Source organism: Macaca fascicularis, chromosome 15 (genome assembly GCF_037993035.2).
Source record: "Macaca fascicularis isolate 582-1 chromosome 15, T2T-MFA8v1.1".
Classification (NCBI taxonomy): domain Eukaryota; kingdom Metazoa; phylum Chordata; class Mammalia; order Primates; family Cercopithecidae; genus Macaca; species Macaca fascicularis.
The window spans coordinates 65,110,302-65,129,218 of NC_088389.1; the positions used below are offsets into that span (position 1 = coordinate 65,110,302).

At 42.2% G+C, this 18,917-nt stretch overlaps 1 protein-coding gene across 7 annotated transcripts in view; it reads left to right on the forward strand.

The window, feature by feature from the left end:
- Positions 1–18,917, forward strand: part of KIF24 (kinesin family member 24) — a 91,272-nt gene that overhangs the window by 48,317 nt on the left and 24,038 nt on the right. For 5 of the 7 annotated variants that reach the window (XM_045373379.3, XM_074017262.1, XM_005581468.5 and 2 more), the window contains 3 exons: positions 9,695–9,816; positions 11,592–11,697; positions 18,080–18,151. In XM_045373379.3, coding sequence (XP_045229314.2) covers positions 9,695–9,816; positions 11,592–11,697; positions 18,080–18,151 — 300 coding nt within the window. Of the gene's footprint in view, positions 1–6,027; positions 6,144–9,694; positions 9,817–11,591; positions 11,698–18,079; positions 18,152–18,917 lie in introns of those variants that run through there. The other 2 variants (XM_074017261.1, XM_005581470.5) reach the window with 2 other exon arrangements.

Below are 18,917 nucleotides of genomic sequence, written 5' to 3' on the forward strand. Positions count from 1 at the left end.
GGTCATTATGAATAATGTTTCTGTGAACATTCATGTACAAAGGTTTTTGTGTGGACACATGTGTTCCATTTTCTTGGGTGTGTGCCTAGGAGTGAAATTGCTGGGCCATGCTTTTTTTTAGGAAATGCCACACTGTTTTCCAAAGTGATTTTGCCATTTTACACTCCCACCAGCAGTATAAGGATGGGTATTACTTTAAAAACTCCCCAGGTGATTCTAACATGCAGCCATTGCAGTCATTCTTCTAGTACATCCAACAAGCCTGGCTAGAGTAAAAGGGAAAGGACTAGAAGGATAGACCGGGCACTTGACAAGACTTAGCTTAGTATAGCTTCATGGTACACTCCTCCAGGGAGAAGTGTCTGAGTCTTCAAGCTTAAGGGACCAGGGAAAGCAGTCAGGTTTGGCATTGTAGAAGTGCCTCCAACGAATACCAAAGTTCAAAACTCTCTAGCTGATTCTACTCTTGTTCTTTCCTGCCTTCCTTTTCACTGTGTTCTAATAATAATTGCAAATGTTTAGTGAGCACTATCTACCAAATGACTTGTTAGAGGTTTTTGCAAATATTACCCCACTTAATCATCACAAAATCAAGGTAAATATTGTAAACTTCTCTAAGAGATGAAAATACTGAGGTTAAAATCAAGTGATAACCCAGAATCACATAGCTAACAACTGGCAGAGCAAGATTTCAGCTTGGATTGATCTCACTCTGAAGCTCTTTTCACTATATTATACTACCTATAATGTATAATTGGAAATAAGTTTTTCTTAAGAAATTAAGAGAGACCGGGTGTGGTGGCTCACGCCTGTAATTCCAGCACTTTGGGAGGCTGAGGCTGGAAGATCATTTGAGGTCAGGAGTTTGAAACCAGCCTGGCCAACATGGTGAAACCCCACCTCTACTAAAAATACGAAAATGAGCTGGGTGTGGTGGTGGGTGCCTGTAATCCCAGCTACTTGGGAGGCTGAGGCAGGAGAATTACTTGAGCCTGGAAGGCGGAGGTTGCAGTGACCAGAGATCACGCCACTGCACTCCAGCCCCGGCAACAGAGTGAGACTCCGTCTCAAGAAAAAAAAGAAGAGAAGAGAAAAGACACTGACTGAATTAATTCATACATTGATAATGTCTTCTGTTATCATTTGCTTAAAATTAGGTGTTTAAAGGACTGTTTAATCTTCAAATAACAGGGTTTGTGGAAAATTTTGTTGTTGCTTTTTCAAAATTAATACTTGGGACTTGGGTGTGTGCAGTGGCATAGTGGCCCATCATTGGTATAGATCTTTTTATAAGTTTCTTTTTCCTGAAACAAATACTTTAGGTAAATTTTGCTTAAGGGATGAGACTTCACATTTGCGTTATTAGATTCCTGGGTCCTGGGATCCAAAACCTGAGCATAGCGCCCAAGTGTGTCTGTTTTAGAGGGTCACCTAAGAGCCTCTTTCTAGTGATTGCAAAGGTAGGCACAGAACGAAAGTGTGTGGGACATGCTGAAGGGCTGCCCCAGAGCTGTGACCATTCTCCCCAGAGCTTCCTCTGCTGTGGAGTCCTAAGGAAATTGTTTCTCATACTCTGTTCCCTGTGGTCCTCTTGCCCCTACCTCCAGCCAGTCCCACATTTGGCCAGGAGTATCAGGTGAGTCTGGTCCTCAGGATTCCTTTGTCACTGAAAATTAGACCAATTAAAGGGGAAAGAAGCAAACACTAGGAAGAAGACTCTTCATTGCCTTTAGGCCGTAAATGCTGGCAGTCTGGTGTTGAGTCAACCCCTCCATCCTGAAGAGTTTATGGCACTGTTCTATTCTAAAGTATGGTTCCTAAGAAAAGCAGAAAAAAAGTTCCTTGTTAGTCAACATATTATCGCCATTGATACCCTCAGTCTGCAGTACATATGGGGTTGTACAAGGAGGAAGCCAGCTGAGATCAAGGTGGAAAGTTTATATAATTTATGGATACCTGACACAGTTATCCTCATAAATAAACATTTATTGACTTGAAACGACAGCACTTGCTAACTCAGGTGTCACATTACTCTCAGGTGTCACTGTTCATATTCGCTCAGGTATCACCCATGTGTTTGCTCAAGTGTCACCCTCAAGTGTCATCTTGGAGTGTTACCCTCTCAAATCACCCTCAGGATTACTCAGGCATGGCCTGCCTGCACAACTGGTAGCTTCATTATTCACATGGGATTGTCCTTCCTCCAGGAAGTTTCTCCTTCCAAATGTATTTGATTTCTTGCCAACGCAGTCCCCAGAACTTCCTGCCTTTACAGAAGACTCACTGATTCATCACATTTCCCAGATTTGGAATCGAGATTTTGTCAGACAATGGGCATTTTTTCAGTTTTAGAGATTCATTGTTTTTTTAAGTCATTCCTATACCCATTTTATATAGTCAGAAGTATTCATTCCTAGGAATTTTGATAAACTTGTTTCATGTTTTATCATTGCCTTGGCTGTAATGGGCAGTCAGTTACAGCGCCATGTATCCCTGAGCATATCCTTTACCTGTCTGAGCGTGAAACATATAGATATTGATAGATGATTGGTTTGGATGATGGGGAGAAGGAAGTAAGATAACATACATAAAATTTATAGTATGATACTGGCTCAACTTTCCACATGTATTATTCTTATTAAGTCCCTGAATGATGTTTCCCAGCACCGCTACAGTTTTTTTTGTTTTGTTTTGTTTTTGTGTTTTTTGAGACAGAGTCTCACTCTGTCACATAGGCAGGAGTGCAGTGGTGCAATCACGGCTCACTGGAGCCTCAACCTCCTGGGCTCAAACGATCCTCCCACTTCAGCCTTCTGAGTAGCTAGGACCACAGGTGTGCACCACCACACCTGGCTAATTTTTAAAAAAAATTTTTGTAGATGTTGCCCAGATTGGTCTTGAACTTCTGGGCTCAAGTGATCCTCTACCTCAGCCTCCCAAAGTGCTGGGATTACAGGTGTGAGCCACCACACCAGGCCCAGTTTTCATTACTTCCTATTGTAGCAGATTCCCATTTTACTATTCACATATGTTCTCTCTAGAGAACTTAGATTTAGAAACTTGCCCAACAGAGTTTAGTTAGGGAAGGAGTTTGAGAAGGAGGAGGCAGTGAGAGGAAAAGGGGGCCTAGTAGTTTTAAAGGTGATTGCATTAATTTTGCTCACCTCCTAGACTTGCATTTCCCCCAAATAGATTCTCTCTTTCTCTTATCTGCTTCCTTCCTTTTCTTTTTTTTTTTTTTTTTTTTTTTTTTTTGGTTTGCACTGCGGAGCCCATGATATTTCATGTTGATCTCTAAAGCTATATTTTTCCATGAAACTCTGATTGTTTCACATTTATGAAAAAAAGAAATAGTTTAAGTTTTAGAAGTTTAAACAAAGATGTTAGTTCTTTAGTGTCTTTTCTTTCTGTTTGGTTTTTGAGACGAAATTTTGCTCTCTTGTCCAGGCTGGAGTGCAGTGACATGATCTGGACTCACCGCAACCTCTGCCTCCCAGGTTCAAGGGATTCTCCTGCCTCAGCCTCCTGAGTAGCTGGGATTATAGGTGCCCACTACCCACACCTGGCTAATTTTTGTATTTTTAGTAGAGATGGAGTTTTACCATGTTGGTCTCTAACGCCCGACCTCAGGTGATCCACCTGCCTCAGCCTCCCTAAGTGCTGGGATTACAGGCATGAGCTACTGTGCCCGGCCCCTTTAGTATCTTTTCAAAAATTAATGTTTTTTGAGAAGTTGCCATGTGCCAGTTGTGGTACTAAGCGCTTTAGTTATGTATTATCTTTTTTTTTAGCCTTAATAACCTAGGTAATTCCTATTCTATTCTATTTTATTTTATTTTTGAGACAGAGTCTAGCTCTGTGGCCCAGGCTGGAGTGCAGTGGCGTGATCTTGGCTCACTGCAACCTCCGCCTTCTGAGTTGAAGCTATTCTCCTGCCTCAGCCTCCCAAGTGGCTGAGATTACAGGCGCAGGCCACCATGCCTGGCTAATATTTGTTTGTTTGTTTTTGAGATAGAGTCTCCCTTTGTAGCCCAGGTGGGAGTGCAGTGGTGTGATATCAACTCACTGCAACCCCCGCCTCCTGGGTTCAAGTGATTATCCTGCCTCAGCCTCCCGAGTAACTGGGGTTACAGGCGCATGCCATCACACCTAATATTTTTGTATTTTTAGTAGACATGGGGTTTCACCAGGTTGGCCAGGCTGGTCTCGAACTCCTGACCTCAGGTGATCCACCCACCTCAGCCTCCCAAAGTGCTGAGATTACAGATGTGAGCCACTGTGCCCAGCCAATTTTTGTATTTTTAATAGAGATGGGGTTTCGCCGTGTTGGCAAGGCTGGTGTGAAAGTCCTGACCTCAGGTGATCTGTCCTTCTCGGCCTCCTGGAGTGCTGGGAGTATAGGTGTGAGCCACTGTGCCCGGCCATAATTCCCATTTTATAGATAAGAAACTGAGACCCTTAAAAGTTAAGTGATTTGCAGTAGTCTACACAACCACATGGTAGAGCTGGCATGTGAACCCTGGCAACCTGACTCCAGATTTCACCATTTTAACTGCTATACTTCAGTTGTATATGGCATTTACAAAAATGTGATGACTTTGATATTCACAGACTGCCTCATTTTTACTCTTCATAGCTCAGGTGCATTGTTACATAGTTTCTGGAAGGCATGACTATAGCAGGCTGTTATTGGAAAAAATTGGACCAAGGACCAGAAATTCCTCATGCCTTCTCTAAAATATATTTAACCAGGAAAGGGCATCTCAACATGTTAGGTCTCTGAGATGCACTTAGAGATACCCAGTACATTATGGTGTACAAGATGCAGTGAAAACCCAAGTTCAAAAGTCTGTAACACAGTCTCAGAAGCCAATCTTTTTTGACACTCTTGAGGAAGAACCACAGGGCCACCCTTTGCATTTCCTGTTCATATCCACATTTCCTTGCGAAGTATGGCCTTGAGGCCTCTCTGAGTTCTCACTGGGTCTCATTGGACTAGCATTATTAGTAACATCATTACTCACATGTAGAAGAGGATATCTGCCTTCTATTCCTGGCCTGACCATATTCTACCTATGTGACCTTGTATAAGTCACTTAGCTTTTCTGCGTTCCTTTCCTTATTAGTCAGACATATTGCTTTTACAAATGTAAAGGTTTAAGACCTCCCCTGTCTTTTCATAGGATTTGTAAATGACCAAAAAAAAAAAAAAAAAAAAAAAAAAAAGCTGTAAGAAATCTAAAACTCTAAAAGGAAATACACCAGAATTTTATAATCACTGGAATTATGAGAGATAGATATTTTCTTCTTTATCCTCTTCCTATATTTTCCAAGTTTTCCACATTGTTTGTCTTTCCTAATGAGGAAAAAAAGTTTGAAAAAGGAACAATACCAATCTGATGATCCATCAGCATTGCATCCCATCCTGTGTAAACATGAAGTGAAAGGGACAGGGAGAAGCCAGGGCCAGAAGGTGCATTTAAACTGGATGGTTTGGTCACAGTGCTGGCCTTAAGTGTCTTACCCAGCGTCTGAGCTTAGTTAGCAGTGCTTTTTTCTCAGCACTTGCCATATCCAGTATAAGAGATTACCACTGTAACTCCCATGATTTCATTAGCATAAAGGTGGTATCCATATAGTTGATGATCTAGCTTTATAAATTAGCAGATTCTTCTCTTTACAAAAGGATTCATCATATTGTCTCTTTAAATTTTTAGCAAACTTTTTACAAAATTGGTGTATTTAAGTATGATTCTGAATTTTGATTTTATATCTCACATACAGATAATCTTTAGAAACATACTATTGCTTAGATCATGGAAAAAATATTTTTAGTTAATTAAATTTCTAAAAAGCAACTGCTACTTGTTAAGATATTTTGTATCTTATTGTTGAAGTTTGGCTCTGTCTACTTTTGGATTCTTAATTTGGAAACTGTGACTATGTTCAATATGATATAAATTAAAATGGTGAGAGATTGAGAAAAAATGAAATAGAACTTTATTATTCTTTTTTTCCCCCCAAGGCTGGAATGCAATGGCGTGATCTCAGCTCACTGCAACCTCCGCCTCCTGGGTTCAAGCAATTCTACTGCCTCAGCCTCCCAAGTAGCTGGGATTACAGGCATGCACCACAACACCCGGGTAATTTTTGTGTTTTTAGAAGAGACAGGGTTTCACCATGTTGGCCAGGCTTATTCGAACTCCTGACCTCAAGTGATCCGCCCGCCTCGGCCTCCCAAAGTGCTAGGATTACAGGTGTGACCCACCACACCCGGCTCTTATTCTTTATTTGCTCTGTCGCCCAGGCTGGAGTGCAATGGTGTGATCTCAGCTCACTGCAACCTCCGCCTCCTGGGTTCAAGCAATTCTCCTGCCTCAGCCTTCTGAGTAGCTGGGATTACAGGTGTGTGCCACCATGCCTGGCTAATTTTTTTATTTTTAGTAGAGATGGGGTTTCACCCTGTAGGCCAGGCTGATCTCAAACACCTGCACTAAATGATCCACCCGCGTTAGCCTCCCAAAGTGCTGGATTATGGGTGTGAGCTACCATGCCCAGCCTATAAAATATTGTTGACTATAATCATCCTGTTGTATTGTCAAATAGTAGGTCTTATTCATTATTTCTTTTTTGTGTGTACCTATTAACTACCCCCACATCCCCACTACCCTTCCCAGCCCCTGTGGTAACCATCCTTCTAGTATCTATGTCCATGAGTTCAATTTCTTTGATTTTTTAGATCACACACATGAGAACATGTGATGTTTGTCTTTCTATGCCTGGCTTATTTCACTTAACATAATGATCTCCTGTTCCGTCCATGTTGTTGCAAATGACAGGCTCTCATTCTTTTTCATGGCTGAATAGGTACTCCATTGTGTACGAGCACCACATTTTCTTTATCCATTCATCGCTTGATGGACACTAGGTTGCTTCCAAATCTTGGCTGTTGTGCACAGTGCTGCAACAGACATGGGAGTGCAGATCTTGTTTATGTTTTACTTTCTGGGACATATCCTTAACTTACAACTCCAAAAAAAAAAAAAAAAACTTACAACCTTTTATTTTATTTAATTAATTTTTCCCCCTGAACCTGAGAGTAGGTGATTATTTTTAAGAGATGAGATTTTTGTCCCCTAGGCTGGAGTGCAGCTTACTGCCTCAGCCTCCTGTCTGGGACTACAGGTGTGCACCACCACGCTCAGCTAATTTTTGTAGAGATGGGGGTCTCACTGTTTGCCCAGGCTGGTCTTGAATTCCTGAGCTCAAGTGATCCTCCTGCCTCAGCCTCCCAAAGTGTTGGGATTAAAGGCATGAGCCACCATGCCCAGCCTGTATCTTACTACCTTTTAAAATGCAGTTTTTCGCGGTGGCTCACGCCTGTAATCCCAGCACTTTGGGAGGCCGAGGCGGGCGGATCACAAGGTCAGGAGATCGAGACCACGGTGAAACCCCGTCTCTACTAAAAAAAAAAAATACAAAAAATTAGCCGGGCGCAGTGGCGGGCGCCTGTAGTCCCAGCTACTCGGGAGGCTGAGGCAGGAGAATGGCGTGAATCCAGGAGGCGGAGCTTGCAGTGAGCTGAGATCGCGCCACTGCACTCCAGCCTGGGCGACACAGCGAGACTCCGTCTCAAAAAATAAATAAATAAATAAAATGCAGTTTTTACTTTATCATATTTTAAATTTCCAAGTGCTTTTTCTATTCCCTCTTTGGTTTGGTGTTTTCATGCTGGTGGCTTTGGCTTTCTATTCACGTGTATGTATGAGGCATTAAAAAAATAACAGTCACAAAGTTTGTGTGTCAGAGGTGTGCTTGTTGATCATTAAGCTTCACTATAGGTTGAAAGTTAATTGGTTTTGCCGGGGAAGTCCCCAAAATGTAAACATATGTAGGGCTTGGAAGTGAGGGTTTCTCCAGAGAATTCTGGCTGAGGACTAATGTTGGGGAATGCTGGTGTGTTGCTTTTACTTAATCCTTGTTTAAATTCTTTCACTTGACTCTGCCCCACACTGTGCCTGGTGCTTAGTCCTTTTTGGTCTCTGGTTCCCATTTTCTGGAGACTATACCTTCTGCCTCCTGCACAGGGTGGGAATGAATGGGGAATGTTTCACCCAGGGCTTTACTGCTCTGATCACTGGCTGTGTGTATCTTTGCCTTATCCCAGTATTACCTGGTGCTTCCAGAGTCTGAGCCCCTCTTAGGGGTCCTAATGGGTTGATAGACTGACTCCCCCCTTTCCTACTTACTTACTTTATAACTTCATTGCTGGCAATTATCATCCCTTCATTATCTTTCCACACTCTAAAATTTCATTGAAATATATCACACCTGTAATCCCAGCATTTTGGGAGGCCGAGGTGGGAGGATTGCTTGAGCCCAGGACTTCAAGATCAGCCTGGGCAGCATAGTGAGACCCCATCTGATTTTTTATTAAAAAAAAAAAAAAAAGAAAAATGTATTGTCCACTGCTACCCCCTTTTCTTTTACTGGCTTTAAAGGTGAATATAGTTTTAAATTTTTATTTTAAAATATTTATTTATTTATTTATTTGAGACAGGGTCTTGCTCTGTAATCATGGCTCACTGCAGCCTCAACCTCCTGGACTCGAGTGATCCTCCTGCCTCAGTCTTCTGAGAAGCTGGGATTACAGGCGTGAGCCACTGTGCCCGGCCCAAGTAATGTTTTTAAGGTTTCTTGTGGCCGGGTACAGTGGTTCATGCCCGTAATCCTACCACTTTGAGGGACTAAGGAGAGAGGACTGTTGGAGCTCAGGAGTTCAAGACCATCCTGGGCAACATAGTAAGACCATATCTCTACAAAAAATTTTAAAAATTAGCCAGGTGTGGTGGTGCACACCTATAATTCCAGCTACTCAGGAGGCTGAGCCAGGAGTACCTCTCAAACCCAGGAGGTCATGGCTGCAGTGAGCTATGATCACACCACTGCACTCCAGCCTGGGTGACAGAGCAAGCCCCTATTTCAAAAAAAATTTGTGTTGCCTTTTTCATTCTCAGTAACTAACACTCATACCCCTGTCCAAAATAAGGGCAGCATGTTCTTAAATGACTGCGTTTTCAGTGGCTGCAGGCCAATCCTGAGACTTCACATCCCCTGCCCCATTCCATTATGGCTAGAAGGACTCCTGTTAGTCTTTACTCCCAGTCTAGGGTGAGTGAGGATTAGTCTCAAGGGAAATCATGGGCTCGTGGTAATCACAGTAACTCATCACTTCCATATTTCTACATCGGACCTGGCCTCCTTTATTACTGCATCCTGGTAGAACAGGTGGATGTGATTAGTCATTCTATAATGCACATTTATGTCCTTTGCCTCAGTTACTAAGATAGATGGGTATTATAAGACCCTGCTTTGGAGCCAAGTTATGCCCTGGGGATTTTAGTTAGGCTAAATCCATCAAAGATACTAAAAAGAGTGTATGAGATCAAGAAGTAAATTAGCTCTTGAGCTATGGAACGTTCTCCCACAAGATTAGTATTTCACATTGTTTTCATTGTCATTGGGTACTTACTAAGTATAATTTAGTGTTTGAGCGGTTTTCCACCTGGACAGAAGAAACTGCAGTGCACTGACACAATTGTATGTCTGCTGTTTACTGCTCTTAGTCAATTCTTAGCAGCCAGAGGGTTTTGTTTACTCCTTGGGGAAGTCATCCTATGGATTTTATTTTCAGGTGATCTTAAAGGGCAGCAAGGAGCGCAGCACTGGGGCCACTGGAGTTAATGCAGACTCTTCCCGCTCCCATGCCATCATCCAAATTCAGATCAAAGATTCAGCCAAGAGGACATTTGGCAGGTAAGCTGGAAATATCAGGGAGTTACATTGTCTGCCTTCCCTTTAATGTGACTTTGAAGTATGTTTTCTCAACAATAGGATACCCTGCCACCATGGAGTTCTTCATTGCAGGGATACAGAGTAGAGTTGTTAGCCCTGAAATAAATCATTGTACTAACGTGTCATCAGTTGATTAACCATGAAGTAATGACCTATTGTTGGTCAACCCTAAGTTATTAAAAGGGACATTGATTGCTTGTAACATGAAACACAGTTTCAGCAGAGAAACAGTAGGGAATGCATCTTAGAGAGCTTAGATGCCAAAAAAGGTGGGAGGAGAAGATTAATCCATTCTTCTCGAAAGAAGCCATAAGACAATTGGATACATTCATTGCTTCTCTGGTGCTCTCCTAGCAAATAATCTGCCACGCTGATGGATGAGCCTATTTCATCTCTGAGTAATGAGTGTTTTTCTTTTTTCTTTTCTTTTCTTTTCTTTTCTTTTTTTTTTTTTTTTTTTTTTTTTTTGCTGGATTGCTGTCCACAAAAGTTTTCTATGTAATTACCTAAGTGGTTACTTAAGTGATTAGCATTGTGGTCATTTAGCCTTTTGGGAAGAATGTTTTATTAATTTTAGTCATACTTTCTCATAAATAAAACCAATAGACATGTTTGAGTGGACAGTACCAGCATCAACTGACAGATCAGAATCTTGTGATACTCTTGGAAAGCTGACAGTCATGTTTGTTTGTTTGTATGTAAGGTAGGGTTTCGCTGGGCTTAAGCAGTCCTCATGCCTCAGCCTCCTGTGTAGCTGGGACTACAGGTGTGGACCACCACACCTAGCTATTTTTTTTTTAAGAGACAGGATGGATGTGAGGGCGATCTGGCTGCGACATCTGTCACCCCATCGATCTCCAGGGTTGAAACAGGGTCTCTCTATTTTGCCCAGGCTGGTCTTGAACGCCTAGACTCAAGAGCCTGGCAACAGAGTGGGGCTCCGTCTCAAAAAAAAAATTGTAAAAATTAACTGGTAAGCTGATGGTGGCTGACACCTGTAATCTCAGCACTTTGGGAGGGCAAAGTGAGAGGATCTCTTGAGCCTAGTAGTTTGATCAATGGGGTGACAGATGTCACAGCCAGATTGCCTTCATATCCACCCCGTCTCTTAAAAAAAAAAAAAAATAGCTGGGTGTGGTGGTCCACACCTGTAGTCCCAAGTACTCAGCCTACCAGCTAATTTTTACAAATTTTTTTTTGTTGAGAAGGAGTCTCACTCTGTCGCGAGGCTGGAGTGCAGTGGCGCAATCTTGGCTCACTGCAACCTCAGCCTCTCAGGTTCAAGTGATTCTCCTGCCTCAGCCTCCCTAGTGGCTGGGACTAAAGGCATGCACCACCACGCCCAGCTAATTTTTGTATTTTTAGTAGAGATGGGGTTTCACCATGTTGGCCAGGATGGTCTTGATCTCTTGGCCTCGTGATCCACCCGCCTCAGCCTCCCAAAATGCTGGGATTACAGGCGTGAGCCGCCACGCCCGGCCAGTTTTTTAAATTTTTTAAGAGATGGGGTCTTGCTGTGTTGCTCAGGCTGGTCTAGAACTCCTGGCCTCAAGCAGTCCTCCACCTCAGCCTCCCAAGTAGCTCGGTTTATAGGTGTGAGCCACCATACCCAGCTCAGTAATGTCTTTTCTTTCCCAAGGATGGGCCAATGTTAATTTTTTCCAGAGGTCACAGAATGCTGACTGATACAAAAATAAAGCTTAACAGAAGTCACTCCTCCTGTGTCTTTTTTCTAGGATCTCTTTTATTGACTTGGCTGGCAGTGAAAGAGCAGCAGATGCAAGGGACTCAGATAGACAGACAAAGATGGAAGGTGCTGAAATAAATCAGAGTCTCCTGGCTGTAAGTTGTTCAAAATCTTTAATCTAAAAATCCTTCTTGAAAGACTTTGCCCATTACATATAGGCAGAGTGGATGAATGTAGGGTGGAATCAGGAAAGCAACTGCCCTGTTCTTATGTGATAATGGAATGCCAGGGTTGGAGACGGAGGGCTGACCAGACAGACTCTCACAATTCTAGGCAACTATTTTCTTCTCTCCTTGTCTTCTTTTCCCCTGGTCAATACATGCCAATTAGGAACAGAGGTATTTCTGCAGTTGCTGAACGGTTAACTCTGTTAAGCTTTCTCTCTTTCCCCAAGCTTTAAAATTATATTAATTTTTCAAACATAGAAAAGTAGAACAAATAGTATAATGATCTCCCATATACCTGTCAGATTCAACAGTTACCAACATATGAAAAATCTAATCAACCCCTTCCCTCCCCGAGTTAGATTATTTTAAAGAAAGTCCAGCTGGGCGCGGTGGCTCACACCTATAATCCCAGCACTTTGGGAGGCCGAGGCAGGTGGATAACTTGAGGTCAGGAGTTCGAGACGAGACTAGCCAACATGGTGAAACTCTGTCTCTACTAAAAATACAAAAGTTAGCTGGGCATGGTGCCGGGCGCCTGTAATCCCAGCTACCCAGGAGGCTGAGGCAAGAGAATTGCTTGAACCCAGGAGGCGGAGGTTGCAGTGAGCCGAGATTGTGCCATTGCACCCCAGCCTGGTGCAATGAGACAGAGTGGGACTCAGTCTCAAAAAAAAAAAAAAAAAAAAGAAAGAAAATCCTAGTCATCATGTCATTTATTCCATAAATACTGTATATATATCTTGGCTGGGCACGGTGGCTTACACCTGTAATCCCAACACTTTCGGAGGCTGAGGAGGGTGGATCACTTCAGGTAGATCAGCCTGGCCAACATGGTGAAACCTTGTCTCTACTAAAAATACCAAAAATTAGTTGGGCATGGTGGCAGGCTCTTACAACCCCAGCCATTTGGGAGGCTGTGGCAGGAAAATCTCTTGAACCCAGGAGGTGGAGGTTGCAGTGAGCCGAGATCATGCCACTGCACTCCAGCCTGGGCAACAACAGAGCAAGACTCCATCTCAAAAAAAAAAATTTTTTTAATATATCTCAAAGAGATACTCTTACTTTTTAATGTAGCCGTAATGACATTATCATACCTAAAGAAGTAATTCTTTATTATCCGGTAAGTATTATAATTCCTCTAATTGTTCCATAAATGTCTTTTTATAGTTAACTTGTTCAAATCAAGATGCAAATAAAATCCTATGTAAGTTCTTACTCCCTCTTTCATTTTTTCTATATCAGTGTATTGGTTGAAGAAAACTGGGTCACTTGTCCAGTAAGATTTACCACATTCTGTACTTGGCCACCTGCATCCTTGTGTTGATGTTTAACGTGTTACTCATTATCCTTTATGTTTCCTGTCAGGTGGCTAGACTCTATAGCCGTATTGTTCACTATGGTAGCCACCAGCCACATGTGGCAACTGAGCACTTGAAATGTGGATGGTCTAAATTAAGATATGCTCTAAATGTAAAATACACACTAGATTTTGATTACCAAAAAAGCTTGTAGAATATCTCATTTATTTTTTTCATACTGACTGCATGCTGAAATAATATTTTGGATATACTGAGTTAAATAAAATATATAATTAACATTAATTTGTTTCTTTTTCTTTTCTTTTTTTTTTTTTTTGAGACGGAGTCTTGCTCTGCCGCCAAGGCAGGAGTGCGGTGGCGCAATCTCGGCTCACTGCAAGCTCCACCTCCTGGGTTCACGCCATTCTCCTGCCTCAGCCTCCCGAGTAGTTGGGACTACAGGCGCCCGCCACCACACCCGGCTAATTTTTTGTATTTTTTTTTTTTAGTAGAGACGGAGTTTCACCGTGTTAGCCATGATGGTCTCAATCTTCTGACCTTGTGATCCGCCTGCCTCAGCCTCCCAAAGTGCTGAGATTACAGGCATGAGCCACCGCGCCCGGCCTCTTTTTCTTTTTTAAAAAAAGATATGACTATTAGAAATTTAGAATTACATATGTGGTTTGCATTTGTGGCTCATGTATTTCTGTTGGGACAGTCCTGAATTACAGATGTGATCAGATTTAGGTTCTGTATTTTTTGGCAAAAGCAATTCATAGGTAGTTCTTAGATTTTTTATAGCAATACATTAGGAGATAGAGACTATCTGGTTGTCTCTCTTTGTGATTTTAAGATTGAAAAGAGATTCAAGTGTTGTCAGCCTAATTCCTCTATCATAAAGTTTCCTTTCAGCCTTTATTTTTTATTTTATTTATTTTTACTTTTTTCCCCCTTAGCCTCTGTTAAGGACATTCAGCTGTTTTTAATCTAAGAATTTTGTCAGCCATTGAAGAATCTCATCTATATCTATTATTTCATTAAGTGTTCCAGAATGATGATATTCTAATTCTAATATTCGTTCTGTATGTATTAGCTGAAAAGAAGAATTTTCCCTCAGCTATCTGATTATCCTGACATATAGTTTGTAGTGGAAGCAAGATGATTCTTTAATTTATTCACCACTTTTCAGAATGAGTTGGTGGTCATGTTACCTAAACATAACATGAGTTTGTTTTGTTGTTGTTGTTTACCTTTTTTGTATTATTATGAACTCATTGAAATCATTATATATTTTTTTGCTGCTTAAATTCAACATATTTAGCCAATAGGAGCTCTTTTAAGAATGTTCCTGTGTCTTTTTGGCACAACTCTACTCATTCTTGATAGCGTCCTGACTTTCTGATATAAGAGCCTATGTTCTAGGCTCATTTTATACATTTCCCTCCCCAGACCTTGAATCAGCCGTTTCTTCAATGAGTCTTGGTTTCTTTTTCTTTCTTTCCTTCTTTCTTTTCTTTTCTTTTTTTTTTTTTTTTTTTTTTGAGATGGAGTCTCACATTGTCGCCCAGGCTGGAGTGCAGTGGCACGATCTTGGCTCACTGCAACCTCTGCCTGCTAGGTTCAAGCAATTCTCCTGCCTCAGCCTCCCGAGTAGCTGGGATTACAGGCACCTGCCACCACAACCAGCTAATTTTTTGTATTTTTAGTAGAGACAGGGTTTCACCATGATGGCCACGCTGGTCTTGAACTCGTGAACTCATGATTTGCCCGCTTTGGTCTCCCAAAGTGCTGGGATTACAGGCATGAGCCACCACACCCGGTCGAGCCTTGTTTTTTTTTGAGAAGGAAATGGTATTTAGAGACTTCAGTTTGTGTGCTAGGGGTGCTTATCACTACTGTGTTAGTCCTTGCTTCTGGCCCTTTTCAGTGGACAGAGCTAATAAATAAGGTGTTATTTTTTGTTTTGAAAGAGAAAAACATATGTGGGATTTATAGTAATAAATCAGTTTAAGATTGCAGGCCAGGCTCAGTGGCTCACACATCTAATCCCAGCACTTTGGGAGGTCAAGGTGGACAGATCACTTGAGCCCAGGAATTTGAGACCAGCTTGAGCAACATAATGAGACCCCATGTCTGCAAAAAACTTAAAAATTAGCTGGGCGTGGTGGCACACGCCTGTAGTCACAGCTACTCGGGAGGCTGAAGTGGGAGGATTGCTTGAGCCCAGGAGGTTGAGGCTACAGTGAGCCATGATTACACCACTGCACTCCAACCTAGGCAACAAAGCAAGACCCTGACTCAGAAAATAAACTTACCTCATCTGAAGAAAGCCAATGAATAATAATATTAAAAAAATAAAATTACAGGGTTTTTATTTAATTTCTATAAATGTGTATTTGTCTCTTTTTTCTCCTATGCTAGAAATCTTAGTTCCTAACAACATTTATTTGTTCTACTTTAATATATATATTTCAAAATAATGATAATATTATTTATAATATGATTAATTCAGTTCAAGATTTTTATCGCAATTTTCTTTTTGATTGGGTTGTATCCCACTAAGGATGTACAGTCATAATATTATGCTGTCAAATCACTTGAAATAATTCTTCTCTGTGTGTTTAAGCCTACCAGTTTCATAGCGTTAGGTTAATTTGTTTGGTTTTGGTTTTAAGAATTGCCTTATTTATTTTGATTTAACCTTATTTTGTAATTATTTTAAAACATTTATGTCAGGAGCTGTGGCTCACACCTGTAATCCCAGCATTTTGGGAGGCCAAGGAAGGAGGATCACTTGAGCCCAGGAGTTCAAGACCAGCCTGGGCATCATAGGGAGACCCCGTCTCTACAAAACATTTACAAATTAGCTGGGTGTGGTGGTGTGCATCTATAACCCCAGCTACTTGGGAGGCTGAGGCGAGAGGATCACTTGAGCCCAGGTATTCAAGGCAGCAGTGAGCTGTGATTGTGCTACTGCACTCCAGCCTGAGATACAAAGTGAGACCCCATCTCTTAAACAAACAAACAAACAAAAAGCAAAAAAATTTACGTGGTTTTAAAGTAAAAATTGTAAAATAAGCCACATTCAAAGAAGTATAGTTTCCATCCCTGTACTCTCAACCTTGTTACCTTCCTCCCCTTGTAAAATCATTTTTCTTCTGTCTATGTATGTTTGCACTCACCCCTTTTCTTAGAAAAATGCTAACATACTCTGAGCACTGTTTTGCACTTTGCTTTTGTCACTTCATGGCATCCTCGAGATCACTCCATGGCTGTACATAGAGCTCTTTTTCATTCCTTTTTCCAGCTGTATATGCTGCCTTGTGCCGCTCCACATTATTTACTTCTTTTTGATCAGAACTGAAGTCTCCAGCTAGGTACATTCTTTCCAGACCTCACGAGGGATAAGTTGGGAGGGTGAGAGAGGGAGCCAAACTTTTTTTATTTAAAAAAAAAAAAAAAAAGCTTGTAAGCCACACTTGAATTTAAGTCTGTGAGGGGCAGGGTTTGATTACTTGTTCATCCCCAGTGGAGAATCTTCTCAGTGCTAAAGTTGGGGAATACTGGATAGATTTTTAATAGAAGAGGAAATTTCCTCACACCTGTTTATAGCCTGCGGCTTCTTGGATAGTGGTAGGGCAGTTGCGGGCATCTATGGCTGCTGCTAAGAACAGCCATAGCATACTGTGGAGGCAAACTACCTGTTCTTGGTGGCACTTCCAAGGGATTGCTTCCACCTTCTTCCCTCTTTTTTTTTTTTTTTTTTTTTGAGACAGAGTCTCCCTCTGTCGCCCAGGCTGGAGTGCAGTGGCATGATCTCAGCTCACTGCAACCTCTAATTCCTGGGTTCAAGCTTTTCTCCTTTCTCAGCCTCCTGAGTAACTGGGATTACAGGCACATGCCACCATGCCTGGCTAATTGTGTGTGTGTGTGTGTGTGTGTATATTTTTAGTAGAGACGGGGTTTCACCATGTTGGCCAAGCTGGTCTCAATCTCCTGACCTCAAATAATCTGCCCGCCTTGGCCTCCCATAGTGCTGGGATTACAGGCTTGAGCCACTGCACCCAGCTCCTTTCCTTTTATTTTACTGTCTTTTAGCCTAGATGCATCACTCAGAAATAGAAGGTCTCTCCTCCTTCATCTTGCCCCCTGCAGCCCCACCACTGTGTTCCGATGGGAGTGTTTCCCCTGGACGTCCACATACTCAGATCTCTGCTGTCCTCATCATGCCCAGTGAGCGCTTCTCACTGAGGGTGTACACCCAGGAGCAAGTCACATTCCTTTGCCTTTGGGCCACAGACCCTGCTGTTTTTAAATGAAGGGTTTGACTGGACGTGTGTGGTCAAAGTGCTGGTTGTAATCCCAGCACTCTGGGAGGCTGAGGCAGGAGGATCATTTGAGACCAGCCTGGGCAATATACAGAGACCCCATCTCTAAAAAAAAAAATTAAGAAAAAAATAAATAAAATGAGGGGGTAGGCCTAGGTGATTTCTCAGTTTCCTTCTAGCTCTGACTCTAGAATTTCTCCTACCCCATTCAGATAGTTTATGTCTGCATCTGTACTTGAATCTACACCAACAGGTGTGCATGTGTGAGCAGGGAGCGGGGAAGTGGATGTAGATATTTTGTCTATTTAAGTGTATCAACAGTTGGAAAGAATGTGAGGAGAGAAAGGGAGCCAGCAAGCCAGAACTACCACCACATGAGCTTGAACTCTAGGACCTGAGGGTAGGTCCCAGCGTCTGTCTGTTCCCCGCCATCAACTCAGGGCCAATCCTAGGATCCCAGCCTCTAAGCCGGGAGGCCTTCAGCTAGGCAGCACAGGATGGTGTTTCCCAATCTAGCTTGGTTTCTCTTGTTGAATGGAAACTACAGGCCATTTTGACTTCCTTTTGGAGGATTGTCTGAGTGTGGTTTATTGAAGAAAAACAAGCTTCTTGTAGAGGTGGCATCAGATCTATTACTCTCCCTTTGCACATGACACTTGATGTGCTTATTCTCCCCCTTTGCAGCTGAAAGAATGTATCCGAGCACTGGATCAGGAACACACCCATACTCCCTTCAGGCAAAGCAAACTAACTCAGGTAAAGTGAAATGTGAGCCTTGAGTTTGTTCTGATTCATTCATTTCTTCCTTATTTCATATATTTGTTCATTCAGTTGAGCATCCACTGTCAGTAAGACATGATGCTGGGCATAGTGGGGAAAAGAGAAGGAGAGGAGTCACATTCCTTCCAGGAACTCTGTCTACAAATTGAGTATCATTAATCTAAGGATCTGAAATCTGAAATGCTTCAAAAATCAAAACTTTTTGTTGTTGTTGTTGTTGTTTTTGAGACAGGATCTTGCTCTGTCACCCAGGCTGGAATGCAGTGGTGTGATCTTGGCTCACTGTGGTCTCTGCCTCCCAGGCTCAAGCAGTCCTCCCACCTCAGCCTCCCGGGTAGCTGGGACTACAGGTGCATGCCATCATGCCTGGCTTTTTTTTTTTTTTTTTTTTTTTTGGTAGAGACAGGGTTTCACCATGTTGCCTAGGCTGGCCTCGAACTCCTGAGCTCAAACGATCTGCCTGCCTCAGCCTTCCAAAGTGCTGGGATTACAGGTGTAAGCCACTATGCCTGGCCAAAATTAAAAACTTTTTGAGTGTCATGATGCTCAAAGGATTTCAGATTTTTGGGTTAGGGATGTTCAACCAGAAGTATAATGCAAATATTCCAAAATCTGAAAAAAAAAAAAAATCTGAAATCCAAAGCACTTTTCTTCCCAAGCATTTCAGAGAAGGGATACTCAGCCTGTTATAGGACTTTAGGAAGGGGCAGACTCAGGCAGAAAAGTCTGCAGTATGGGCGGC